At 47.2% G+C, this 13836-nt stretch overlaps 2 protein-coding genes across 2 annotated transcripts in view; both read left to right on the top strand.

Moving 5' to 3' along the window:
* The first annotated feature begins 270 nt into the window (after positions 1-270).
* On the top strand, positions 271-12753 carry LOC147193448 (uncharacterized). The gene is made up of 5 exons (XM_086131636.1): positions 271-380; positions 558-928; positions 2869-3422; positions 11800-11980; positions 12716-12753. Exons 1-5 carry the CDS (start codon positions 271-273, stop codon positions 12751-12753), a joined length of 1254 nt encoding a protein of 417 aa, XP_085987762.1.
* A 641-nt stretch (positions 12754-13394) lies between these two features.
* Positions 13395-13836, top strand: part of LOC147193447 (uncharacterized) — a 51605-nt gene continuing 51163 nt past the window's right edge. The window contains exon 1 of the mRNA XM_086130934.1: positions 13395-13555. The gene's annotated coding sequence lies outside the window, so the exon portion shown is untranslated. The remainder of the gene's footprint in view (positions 13556-13836) is intronic.

Genomic DNA, 13836 nt, shown 5'->3' with positions numbered 1-13836 from the left:
CGACGGATTTGTGACCAGGCCTATTTCTACTGCGGCCAACAAGGACATCGAGTCGCCGACCGTCCGATGACCCCAACCCGCTTTTCTACTCGCACCTACAACCGTGAGTCTGCACCCCGCACAGAATATCGGGAGCCAAGAAGAGAGGAGTCCAGGTCGGGACTCCCCAAGAGACTTTAGCTGGACGGGACAATCTATGGTCCTTCACGGGCTTTTCCGGTTCGGGCACTGGTGGACTCGGGGGCGGACGATTGTTTTATCGACACTAAGATGGCTAATGACCTGGGTTGTCCGGTAGAGGAGTTAGATGTGGCTAAACGCGTTCACAACCTCGATGGGCGACTCCTGGCGGAGATAAAACAGATCACGGGCCCCTTAATGTTAAAGGTCTCTGGTAATCATGTTGAACAGAGGCGATTTTATCTTATGCAGTCTCTTCTCACCTGTCATCCTTGGGTTACCCTGGTTAAGGACCCATAATCCTGTCATCGCGTGGGATCGCACCGCAATTGAGAATTGGAGCCCATTTTGTTACGCGCATTGTCTGCGGTCGGCAGCGGGGGTAGAGGGCTGCCTCGCACCGACCCGCCCGAAGCCATTTGCTTGGACAACGTCCCAAGCATCTATCACGATTTACGTCAAGTGTTTAGTAAAGATCGTGCTCAATCCCTGCCTCCACACAGACCTTACGACTGTGCCATCGACTTACTGACTAACGTCCCTCTACCGAGTTCTCGACTTTATCAGGTTTCACAGCCAGAACAAGAGGCCTTAAGGGAATACATTGACAGCTCACTCTCGGCTGGCCTCATTAGGCCATCTAAGTCCCCAGTCGGGGCCGGGTTCTTCTTTATTGAAAAGAAAGACAAGTCATTGCGACCATGTGTAGACTATCGGGGACTAAATGAAATCACCATAAAAAACAAATATCCTCTTCCACTGTTAGATTCTGCATTTGCCCCCCTCCAATCAGCAACCATTTTCTCAAAACTAGATCTACGCAGTGCCTACCATTTGGTCCGTATCAGGGAGGGGGACGAATGGAAGACTGCATTCAAGACACCATTGGGCCATTTTGAATATTTAGTCATGCCTTTTGGGTTAACCAACGCTCCTGCCGTATTCCAAAGTTTAATCAACGACGTGTTGAGAGATTTTTTGAACATGTTTTGTTTTGTTTATCTGGATGACATATTGATATTTTCAAGGAACATCAACAGCACGTCCGGCTAATTTTGCAACGTCTAATGGAGAATAGTCTCTTTGTCAAAGCCGAGAAATGTGAGTTTCACGTCGATTCTATTTCATTCCTTGGGTTCATCGTGGAGAAGGGCCAGCTGAGAGCCGATCCTGCCAAGATTAAGGCGGTGGTGGAATGGCCGACACCCACCACGAGGAAGCAGTTACAACGTTTCTTGGGGTTCGCTAATTTCTACCATCGTTTTATTCGTAATTACAGCCAGAGAGCACTTCCATTAACCCGGTTGACGTCCGTCAAAGTCCCGTTTAGGTGGAATTCGGAGGCCGACAGAGTGTTTGCCGAATTAAAGAAGTCATTCACTAAGCCACCCGTGCTGCAACACCCTAACCCTGATATTGCTTTTGTAGTAGAGGTGGACGCGTCAGATTCAGGAGTGGGGGCAGTACTGTCTCAGCGTTCACCAGTCGACCAGAGGATCCACCCTTGCGCCTTCTCACGACGTCTCAGTCCTGCTGAAGCCAACTATGATGTGGGTAATCGAGAATTGTTGGCCGTCGTGCTAGCCCTACAGGAATGGAGACACTGGCTCGAAGGAACTAAGGAGCCGTTCACCGTGTACACCGACCACAAGAACCTCGCATACATTCGCTCAGCCAAGAGACTGAACTCCCGTCAAGCCCGGTGGGCACTCCTGTTTACACGCTACAATTTCACGCTCACCTACAGCCCAGGATCCAAGAACGTGAAACCTGACGCCCTATCTCGGATCTACAACCCAGCGGCCGAGAGCAGTGTACCTCAGAGCATCCTACCGGACCACTGCATCATGGGAGCCCTCAGGTGGGAGATTGAGCGGAGGGTCCAGAAGGCCCAAGAGGGAACCCAAGTTCCGGCTGGATGTCCTTCCGGAAGGCTATTTGTGCCCCCACATCTGCGCGCGGAGGTGTTGCAGTGGGGACACACATCTAAGGTGGCATACCATCCCGGAGTTAACCGGACATTGCATCTCGTCACTCAGCGGTTTTGGTGGCCTGAGCTTCGAAGGGATGTTTTGGACTACATCAAGGCCTGCTCCGTCTGCGCATGCAGTAAGGTCTCACATCAGCCTCCGGCTGGTTTGCTACAACCCTTACCTGTTCCACATCGACCTTGGTCCCATATCTCAATGGACTTTGTCACTGGCCTCCCTGTTTCCCGGGGAGAGTCCGTAATCCTCACCATTGTGGATCGCTTCTCCAAGACCGCCCATTTCGTTCCGTTGTCCAAGCTGCCGTCCGCCCTAGAAACCGCCGACCTCCTCATCAGCCACGTCTTTCGCCTCCACGGGATCCCGCTGGATATTGTGTCAGACCGGGGTCCCCAATTTGTGTCCAGGGTGTGGAAACGGTTCTGTCGCGCCATGGGGGCAACAGCAAGCCTGTCATCGGGATACCATCCACAGTCCAACGGACAGACCGAACGGATGAACCAGGACCTGGAGGTGGCTCTACGATGCGTATGTCTCCACCGTCCCTCATCTTGGGCCGTCCACCTGCCTTGGGTGGAGTACGCGTATAACACCCTGGTCTCCTCAGCCACAGGTCAGTCTCCCTTCATGTCTGCCTATGGCTATCAGCCTCCGCTTTTTCCATCGCAGGAGGGGCAGGTGGAAGTCCCGTCGGTACAGCACCATCTCAAGCGGGCCCGTCGCGTATGGAGGGAGACCAGAGCAGCCCTGTCGCGTACCGCCACCAGAAACCGCCAGATTGCGGATCGCCGCCGTCGCCCTGCGCCCAGCTATCAGGTGGGGCAGAAGGTATGGCTGTCCATGAGGGATCTGCGACTGGCAGGGACTTCGCGCAAGTTGGGGCCACGCTTCTTGGGGCCGTTCGAGGTGGAGTCCATCAACGGCCCCGTCTCCGTCAGGCTCCGGCTGCCACCCTCCATGAAGGTGCATCCCGTCTTCCACGTCTCCCTGATCAAGCCTGTGACCGACAGCCCTCTGGCTCCTCCACCCACGTCACCTCCTCCTCTGCGGATTATTGATGGCGACCCGGTGTACACGGTGAGGGAAATCCTGGACTCTCGGCACAGGGGTAAGGGGTTCCAGTACCTGGTCAACTGGGAAGGCTACGGACCGGAGGATCGGCAGTGGGTCCCCCGCTCCTGGATCTTGGACCCGGCCCTTCTCCGTGCTTTCCACACTGCTCACCCATTGAAGCCGGGTGGTCCGCCAGGAGGCGTCCGTTGGGGGGGGGGGGGGGGGTACTGTCATTTTCCTGTTCTGGATCTGGCCAGCAGGTGGCAGACTGAGTGAACTTGCTGGCTGCACACCTGCTACCAATCTGTCAATTATGGAACTGTGTATTTAAGCACCCGCAATCTGTCTTCTGGTTGTGGGAGTATTGTTTATGCCTTGCTATTTCCATGCCCATAGACTATTCTGGCTTTAGATCTCGTCGTGTTTCGCTTTCGAACTCTCGGTACCAATGGTTTTGTAAGTATTGGATTTTATTTTGTGATTTGGCTTTCGCTTGCGTGTAGTTTGATACATTGTTTTTGTTTGTCTTCGCGGTCCTCATTTTCCCCCCTTGCCTTTTATGCAAGCGCTTTTTGTTGTTCGTTTTTTTGTGCCCTCTGGTCCTTGTTTTGACCAGCGCTTTGTTATCTCTTAGTCGTGGCGATTTTTGTATTAAACATATTTTTGCAACAGAGACCTTGTTGACGTCTACACTTTGGGCTCCAAAACTTAATTCGGCTTGTCCGAAACGTAACAAGTCGGCAATTAGCTGCTGAGCATGCCGGCTTCCATGACCACAAGGCGTCCTGCTTTAGGAGGGTGCGGTCGTATCAGAGTAGTTGGGCAGGAAGCGCAAGTAAAAAGCTGGCATGCCCAGAAACGTGGACAGTTCTGCGGGGCACGAGGGCTCTGGCAGGCGCAATACTGCATCAACGTTGGAGTGTAGTGGACTCAGGCCATCAGCGGTGAGGCGAAATCCCACAAACTCAATAGCCAATGCCCAAAAGATGCACTTCTCCCCATTTAGGGTGAGGTTGTGGCTCGCCAGCACATCGAGCACCTTGGAGAGGCGGGCATCATGCAGGTCACACGTCGCACCATACAATACAATACAATACATGCTGATTTATATAGCGCTTTCACAACAGCAACAGCTGTAACAAAGCGCTTCACAAAACAGTTAACGTTAAAGTAAAATAATAAACACAACACATAACATAAAACACGGACAGTCGTGCAGTCCTAACCACTTTTCCGTCACACGCTTTGTTGTTTGAAGCAGTTTGAGATGAAAGAGGAGAGAATCAAAGTGTCCTTTAACCAGTGGATCAGAGACGTCATGCTCAAAATGTGCACACGTCGGCTACAAGCTAAGTTTCAAAGTCAACAAGAAGCTGTAGCATCCATTGACGAAAAAAGAGATTGGTTCACTTCTCCTGTCCCATGGAAATCCATTTCAATTCCAAGCGGCGACTCTCAGTTCCAAATACGCATCGGCGCTCTGCGCCAACGCTTCTCTCTCCTCATCCTCAACTTCAGCAGCCATCCATCCAGCCGCACTAACGCCGACTGTCCAACAGCGCCGACATAGCCACTGAACAAAACGGGGTTGTAAAAAATGCTGCCCATTTACTACAATGTCATCCAGGTAAACAACCACACCCGGGATGCTTGCGAAGATGGTGGCCATGATCTTTTGAAAGCAGCTGGGGGCGGAGCTGAGGCCACGACTGTCGGGGTGCAGGGGAACCTGTAGGTAGCCTTGGCTTTGTTTTGGCTTTGTGAACATGGTGCACCCATAGAACTTGGCAGCCAACTCCTCCGCTGTGGGCAGTGGGTATTTGTCAGGAATCACTGCCTTGTTAGCCATTCTGAGGTCAACGCAGGGTCGCAGACCACCCGTCTTTTACTTCGCTGCCACCAGGTTGGAGATCCAAGGGGATGCGTCAATCCGCTCAATGATGCCAGCATCAAGGAGTTTCTGTAGCTCGGCCGAGATGTCATCACGCAGGGCGAGGGGCAGTCAGCGAAGAGGCTGGATCATGGGGGCCACAGTAGGATGAGTGGCTGATGGTTGAAGGCAGTGAGACAGCCCAAACCTGTAAAGAGCGATGGCCAACGGTACTGCCAGGATGTAGTCACCGTCAGAATTGTGGCGCCCATGTTGTCAGTGATGGAAAAACCGAGTGCGCAAAACAAGTCGAAGCCCAAGAGGTTGGCGCCATGACGGGAGACTTGGAAGGTGAAAGCAGGGAGAGTTTTACAGCCATAGCGCACGGCGAAGGTGGCGGTGCCCACCATGCCAATTTTAGCGTGGCCACAGCCAAACAAGTCTTCGGCGTTGGCCTTAATCGAGAGCCGGGGAAATAGGCGTCTAACTGTGGACACGTTCAGTAGTGACCTGGAGGCTGCAGTGTCAAGCAGGAGTGGAAAGTTCACGCCGTCCAGTTCACCACTTGAATGGCTTAGCGCCGGAGCCCACGGAGTGAATGGTGGTCGGGCCCGACCAGTCAGGTGAGCGGGATGAGGGGTTTGTCAGTGTGGGGGCAGAGCGGCACATCCTGGAGAAGTGGTTCATCTTCCCACAGCGCTGGCATCTTTATGCAGTGGCTTTGCAAGATGGCGCACACGTGGGGTGCGAGGCCGAGCCACAGTTGGCACAAGGTCTGCATGTGACAGCCCCTTGACGTCTGGCCACATTTACCTCGGCACCGTCGTAGGTGGAGGTGGAGTCTGAGGGTTGAGCGGTTGGAGCGACAATCTGTGCTAGCGCGGGAAAGCGTGAAGCGGTGGGTGTGTCTGGATTAGTGAGCCGCACTGCTAATTGAGCTGCATTCTCGAGTTGGAATGCCATTTCCACAGCCTTCGACAGCGGGAGGTCGTCCGGCGACAGTAACAGTTTCTCCCGTAGCTTGGGATCAATCGCGTGCTCCGCGGTCCCGAATCATCTCCTCCTCCAAGCGGCCGAATTTGCAGAGGCCCGCTAAGCATCGCAAATCGGCAATGTAGTGGTGTACTGGCTCGCCCGTGTGTTGCCGTCGTTGGCGAAAGGTAATCCAATAAAGCAACCCAATCAGCATATGTCCTTGCGGGTCCGAGAGTATGAAAAATGGGCTGCCCCTCGACGCCCAAGCTGCGCACTAGCATAGCCATTAGCCGTGCGTCGCTTGCCTCGTTTAGTCCGATCGCCGTCAGATATGTTGTAAAAGAGTCATACCAGCGGGACCACGGGACTGGTGGCTCACCGGGGAGCGCGAGGAATGAGGGGAGGGGAGCTGCGTGAAAGTTCATCTTCGTCACCAAAATGTTGTGTCCGAAAAACGTGAGGACACGACTTACTTTTTCAACGGTCTTTATTCAACTGACGTAACAGGTGCAGTCGTCACCCAACCAACCAATGCTTTGTGATACTGCCGTAACATCGTGTAGCAGTATGGTAAATGGCCATATGCTACACAACCTGGCTCTCAACAAATGTCTCGGTGATAATGATTCCTTGCAATGCCAGGCTTTTCATGATGTCTCCCCAGCCTAAAATAAAATTCGATCACACCGTCCCTGTCCACCTTTCCTTCGACCTTTCAACTTTGAAAGAAAGTGTGTATGAATTTCCTATGAAAGTGACCCGCAAGCCAGCCATGGCTCCTTCGAAATACTTCATGCAAACCTTCCAACAATTTTATGCACACTATGTAGTAGTTCATGCGCAATAAAGTACAGTGATCACTCACTTGTTGTGGTTAATAGGGACCAGAACCGGCCGCGATAAGTGAAAAAACGCGAACTACAGTTTGCCCCCCCCCCAGGAATTTTTCTCTAAGTACCAGCATGTTCAAAATATGTGAACAGTATTTCTACTTCACATATTTGAGACAAACACTACAGCGGTACATGTATTTACTGAGATCTTTAATTATAATTAACATTCATCAGCATTGCCTTCTGAGAGAGGCGAAAAGACTTGTGTTGCGTAGTAGGCGGCTCTCACTTGGCGCTCTGATGGTGTAGCCGCCATTGGCCTCCAGCTAGCTCCTGGCGAGCTATCCCCGCGCAGCCGATGTGTGTATGAAAAGACAATTAATCTTCATTGAGGAGGAGGAGGCGAAGAGTGAAATGCTGCTGCTGTGGGACAAGCCCATTCCAAAATTCACAGTTATAACAGCCCTCCAAGAGAAACCGTAACTAAAATGCGGCCCCCGACAAAAATGAGTTTGAGACCCCTGCACTATGGCATGAGCTGGACCACTTTAACTAGGCAAAACGCTTGGTGGCGAGTTGCAAAATAACCACTGTACATTTTATTTGACTTACTGCATTAGCAACTAAAGTGGCCCATAGCCATTGAGTTAGATGTGGTCATGACTTTCTCACAAACACGTTTTTAAAATGGAACTATAGTACGACGTCATTGGCATCCAAACATCAAAAAGACATAATAAAGTGTGCAGTGGGCGGCCCGGTAGTCCAGTGGTTAGCACGTCGGCTTCACAGTGCAGAGGTACCGGGTTCAATTCCAGCTCCGGCCTCCCTGTGTGGAGTTTGCATGTTCTCCCGGGCCTGCGTGGGTTTTCTCCGGGTGCTCCGGTTTCCTCCCACATTCCAAAAACATGCATGGCAGGCTGATTGGACGCTCTAAATTGTCCCTAGGTGTGAGTGTGGGCGTGAATGGTTGTTCGTCTCTGTGTGCCCTGCGATTGGCTGGCAACTGATTCAGGGTGTCCCCCGCCTACTGCCCGAAGACGGCTGGGATAGGCTCCAGCACCCCCCGCGACCCTAGTGAGGATCAAGCGGTTCGGAAAATGGATGGATGGATGGAAGTGTGCAGTGTACGATTATGCTGACTAACTTATCTAAATCTTACTTGAATTTTCACGCGAGAACCTCTTGCTTCAGCAGACAAAATGGCGAATTGTCGGAAAATTAACACTGTATTCTATTCGGAGGCGAGAAGGGACAGATGTACAGTAAATTGCTGCTGTGGGGGTCCTGCCTGCGTCACAGAGTATGACCATCTCGAGGCGTTTGAGCTGATGATTCCCGCTCTTGCCTTGTACAAAACACATGCAGTTACAAGGCAATTTGATGGTTTTTAAAAGATTAAAATGAGTAAAGTACTGACCAAAAAAGTGATAAATGAAGACATCCAAATGTCAAAAGTGTTGTTGACTTGATCACGGTTCTGAGCGTGTAGCCATAGTACGATGATGGCTGTCATGGCCTCTAGTCATACTTAAGGTTTTTTGACCTAACAAAAGCGTTACAGGGAGATAACCCTTCCATCCATTTTTCGATCCGCTTTATCCTCACATGGGGGGGGGGGGTGCCAGACCCAATCCCAGCTGTCTTCAGGCAGTAGGCGGGGGACACCCTGAACCGGTTGCCAGCTAATCACAGGGCATACAGAGACGAACAATCATCCACGCTCACACTCACACTCGGGACAATCTGGAGTGTTCAATCAGCCTGCCATGCATGTTTTTGGAATGCGGGAGGAAACCGGCGTACCCGGAGAAAACCCATGCAGGCATAGGAGAGAACGTGGACACTGTCATGTTCCGTATTTGGGCAGCAGGTGGCAGGCATTCATTTCTGTTGTCTGCACACCTGCTGCCTATTTTGTCTGTGATTACACCTGCTATATCTAGGCGCCCCGGCTGTCGACTCCTTGCAGGAGTATTCCATGCCGTGCCACTGCTATTGCAAATGTATTTTTTGAAAGCGCTACTCTAGTACTATTGCTGATTGTTACATTCTTCGACGTCTCCTTGTGAATAATTATAGTATTTGTCTAATCATATCCCTTGCCGTTTTTTGCAAGTGCTTTTCGTTGTCTCGTTATATAATTTCCTGGTTTTCGTTATTAACCAGCGTTTTCTGTTTTTCAATTAGACGGGGTTTTTGTTTATAATATATATTATTTTGTGACGAAGTCCTTCTTAGTGTCTGCTATTTCGGGGATCCACTTATTCTCGTTTTTTTAGTTACGTACGAAGCGGTTCCTTTTTCGTTTCGTGCGTAACGTGACAGAAACTACACACAGGAAGGCCTTCGCCAGGATCGAGCCCACGACCTCTGCACTATGTGGTCGACATGCTCACCACTTGGCCGAATATAACCCCATAAATGTTTAATTTGAACCAGCAAATTGGTTACTTTCATAAGAAATAATCCAGGATTTTGACCTGGCCAAACTATGCAAAAATTTAATTAAATAACCAACTGTTTTTAGAGGGTGAGATTAATGGGGTTCCTTACAAACAAGGCGGACAAGATAGTGTAGAAGAGAGTAAAGCAGGCCTCGGCAAACTACGGCCCGCGGGCCGGATCCGGCCCGTTGGTCTCTTTAATCTGGCCCGCCAAAGGTTGGTACAGTACACAATTAAGGTCCGATGTAAATTATTGCATTCATTTCATTTGGACTTGTAATGACAGCCATTTCAACGCTAGGTGGCGCAGTTACTTGAAGTTGCAGAGCACAGGGAAGGAGGGAGAGACGATACAGAAGCCCGCAGTAGCGCTAACTCAAGTAACTCCGCTGGATACGACGGAATAAGTGTGTCCGCGCCGCTATTTTCAATCATTGGATCCAAAACGACGACATGCAAGTGACTCTTTATTGCAGTGAGTTTTACTGGAACTGCAAACATTTTTACGTCCTGTAAATCATGATGGCATCCAAACGAAGAGGAACAGTAATGGCCGCGGAAGAGAAAGTGAAGTGTATTTAATTAAACAAAGCGTGTTACAAAGTACGAAACATTCAGGAGACGCTTGGAGTCTGAAAGACTCAAATCTACGAGACTTTGAAAAACGAGGAAGCGATTCTTGCTCAGTCCGATTCTGGGTGTTTCTATGCTCAGGGTGAATTGCATGCGGCTTGACGGACAGTCGAGGAAATAAACGTTTCCAGGAATGGTTTGACTGTTATCGTGCTAAAAACTTTCCGCAAACTGGACCGCTAATAGGAGAGCAATCGAATTCCATCGCGCTATGGGCATCGAAGACTTCGAAGCGTCTCGTGGCTGGGTTAAAAAGGTTGTTGCATGACATCAGCTGAGCAACGCTGTCTTGTGTGGTGATCGAGGGGAATTCAAGTTCGAGACAGTGAGTGAGTGGAAAGAAAGCTACCGGGTCTTTTATTTGTCTCATTTTGTAGCAAATGGTCCTAACTTTGTTATATTTTGTCATATACCTGTACTGTATGCTGCAGTTTTTGGGCAATATATTGCTGCACTTTGTTGCTTATGTTGTTAACACACTTGGACATTCATACAGGACATATACCACAGTTGTTTCACTGTTCTCATTAAAAAAAAGTATGGTAATACTTTAATGCTTTTGTTCTGTTGATGTTTGGTATGGACTGTCAACATATACAGTTTTTTATATGTACCGCATCTTGCGCTGACCCGGTCCACCTGTCAAATTTAGAAATCAATGTGGCCTCCGAGCCAAAAAGTTTGCCCACTCCTGGGCTAGATTGACCTCATTTTGTAGCAAACGGTCCTCACTTTGTTATATTCATACATTCATACAGGACATATACCACAGTTGTTTCACTGTTCTCATTAAAAAAAAGTATGGTAATACTTTAATGCTTTTGTTCTGGTGATGTTTGGTATGGACTGTCAACATATACAGTTTTTTATATGTACCGTATCTTGCGCTGACCCGGTCCACCTGTCAAATTTAGAAATCAATGTGGCCTCCGAGCCAAAAAGTTTGCCCACCCCTGGGCTAGATTGACCTCTACTGAACAAGAAAAAAAACAAAACACTGAAACATGCTTGCTTGTATTTTTTCTACATTGTTTCAGTTGGGACAAAAAAATGTGAGTTATAATAATAATAATAATACATTTTATTTATAAGCGCCTTTCAAGACACCCAAGGACACTTTACAAGAACAAAAAACACAAAACAATACGTTATGTTACATTATTACTGGCATACAAAGACATTGTGCTATCTTCATGTGAAAGTTAAAATCAGAAAGCGTTGTAGTGTTCATCTTGCTGAAAAAGAGTTACAAATGTTGCCCAATTAGAATTGTTTTGCATAATTTCACTGAAGAAATCGTTTTTCTGTAAAATAACTGCACTTTCATTATCTAGCAATAATAATAATAATAATAATAATAATAGATTTTATTTATAAGCGCCTTTCAAGACAAGGACACTTTACAATAACAAAAAACACAAAACAATACGGGTTGAGCAGCGGCAGCCAAAACGCGCCAGCGTTCACTCAAATTAATGTGTTACTGACTTATTCTCGCAGTTCTTGACAATAGCAGAATTGGTGATTGTTCCGTACATGCTTGTCAAATCAAATACAGGACGGTTGTTCTTCGTGAGAAAGCAGTAAAGTGTTTGAATGCACAAAGCATCCAGCTGAATAAACTTGACCTTTATTTGACCTTGCTTCGATCATTAAATTGTTCAAAACGTGTCGAGAATGGGTGCCATGGTTTGATTGGGTGCATCCTTCTCAATTCTCAGGGTCTTTTTCTTCTCTTCCTGACCTTGCACCTACTGGACATTTCCGACTAAATTGAAAGGGCCAAGCATTGACAGCAACTTTTGTTCTCATGTTTCCAGTGCACAGTGCAGGTGAAACTGGAATTGGGCCACAGAGCTCAGCTGAGAAAGAAAGTCACATCAGAGGGCTTCACCCACGACTGGATGGTGTTCGTCCGAGGGCCAGAGAACGGCGACATCCAGCACTTTGTAGATAAGGTTGTCTTCCGCCTGCATGAGAGCTTCCCCAAACCCAAGAGAGGTATGACAGCCACAGCGTTCACACACTCCCTCAATGACATATTTCACACTCACATACCTAATGTGATGCACATTAGCGAATTGACTTCTTTAAAACCGAGGATCCAAATCAATACATACTCTTATCAGCTTCTGTAAACAATGTCATTAACTTACTTCAACGTAGAAATAAAATTGAAATCGGGAGTAGATTTCTAACTTTTGGCCCGGTCCTCCACAATATTTTCTGCTTCTCATTTGGCCCCCCCGGGAAAATAATTGCCCACCCCTGGTGTAAAGTTATGGTTATAACTTGTTTTTTAGCGAGGGGGGACATTTAAATTCGTCAAAATTGTCGCACATGATTGAGCAAGAAATTGGAAGGATTAAAAGTGTGATCATAATAAAAACAATAGTAATAATAAATGGAAGTATAATAATAATTATATAATAATGACTATAAAGAGTCTTCGCGGCGTCAGCAACGTTGAGGTACTATCACAATGGAATTTTTTGAAAATTAAGTACATCAGATTAAAGACAACTGTACTTGGAGGAATTGACATCTATAAATTGTTAAAAATGATAAAAGGTGGTATTGCCTTGACGACAAAGGCTGCTGTAACTTGACCCACAATAATAATACTATATCTTGTCGATTTTTGACATATTTGATGAGTTTCGGCCTGAAGACATCGACAAAGTTATTTTTTTTAATTGTGGCAGTGGCAACTCTTTATTGTTTTTCTCTGGGTAGACCAGATTTACCTCCTATTTCCTGAGAAGAGTTTCTAGGCCTTTGTGATGTTGCAACACAAAGTTTGTGAATGTTTGCAAAAACGTTCACTCATTTTACATTGCAAATACTGTACATCAGGCAACCACCAAATACTGATTCTTCTCCTTTGACGAATGTCGTGGCCCAAAAAAAAAACGCTCAGAACAATCCACATCGGGTCCACATGACGTAACAACAAACACCATATGACAAAACAAGACAAAAAAAAGCAAGGCTCTTGAAGAACACTTGCCAACAGCTGTCAACTATGACACCACCTTGGGAAATACATAAATAAATTAATAAATGTAAAGCAAAACATAAATAATTTTTCAAGATTTTGGTGTGGCTTGATCAAATGATGACCGATTGGTTAAAAAGAGGGAAGTGAGAGATGACGACAATCTTATGTGATCACGCCTTGTCACTCCGTGTTGAAGGTAAAACAAAATAGAGTAATTTATTATGTATTCAAAGTATGTAGAGTGTGTCTTGTGTGTTGCGGGAATGTTAAAACCTGAGTGTTTTTGGTAGATAAATGGTGACGTGAGGTTTGAGGATCAACCCATAAATTGGCTTATCAACTGAGAGCAGGCAGAGAAAAATGATGTTTTATCTCCCTAACGTTGCAAAGCATCCAGGCACACAAACACATAACATGTCACATCTCAGTCACTGCCAAACTGTTAGGAAGGAACATTTTTGCCTGATCACAAATTTAGCAGACATCATACAAATGTTCATTTTTTTGGGGATGATTTGGATTTTCGACACAAGTGAAGAAGACAAGGTGCATTAGACGTTGGTATGCTGTCTGAAGTAAGTATTTATATAGTAGATATATGAATTCTGATTTTAATCTAATCTGGAATTTAATTGAAACCAACAATTTGTGATCATGGAAAAATCAAGTGCAATTTTTGCTTCTATTTCGCCAGGCGTGGTTCCTTTTCTCATCAACATCAAAAACACCATTTATTATCAACTTTTTGCTGTTTTTTTTTCAGAGGGTGGCAAAAATATTCAACAATATTTGTATCAATGTAAGACCAAAAATATGACAATCGCGTCTGCCTTTACTTCATTTTTAGATGAAGGAA

The sequence above is a fragment of the Hippocampus guttulatus genome, chromosome 15, assembly GCF_054856545.1.
Source record: "Hippocampus guttulatus isolate MCC_2025c chromosome 15, RoL_Hgut_1.0, whole genome shotgun sequence".
In the NCBI taxonomy this organism is placed as follows: Eukaryota; Metazoa; Chordata; class Actinopteri; order Syngnathiformes; family Syngnathidae; genus Hippocampus; species Hippocampus guttulatus.
Note: the sequence above shows the minus strand (reverse complement) of the source record. Positions and strands in the feature narration are given on the sequence as shown.

Excerpts from the sequence above, each read along its gene's own strand:
- LOC147193448 (XM_086131636.1), top strand. The coding sequence starts at position 271 with ATGGCTAATGACCTGGGTTGTCCGGTAGAGGAGTTAGATGTGGCTAAA. Across the intron at positions 929-2,868 it reads AATCACCATAAAAAACAAAT|ACCATCTCAAGCGGGCCCGT; the intron begins ATCCTCTTCCAC and ends CGTCGGTACAGC. Across the intron at positions 3,423-11,799 it reads CGGGTGGTCCGCCAGGAGGC|TGCACAGTGCAGGTGAAACT; the intron begins GTCCGTTGGGGG and ends TCATGTTTCCAG.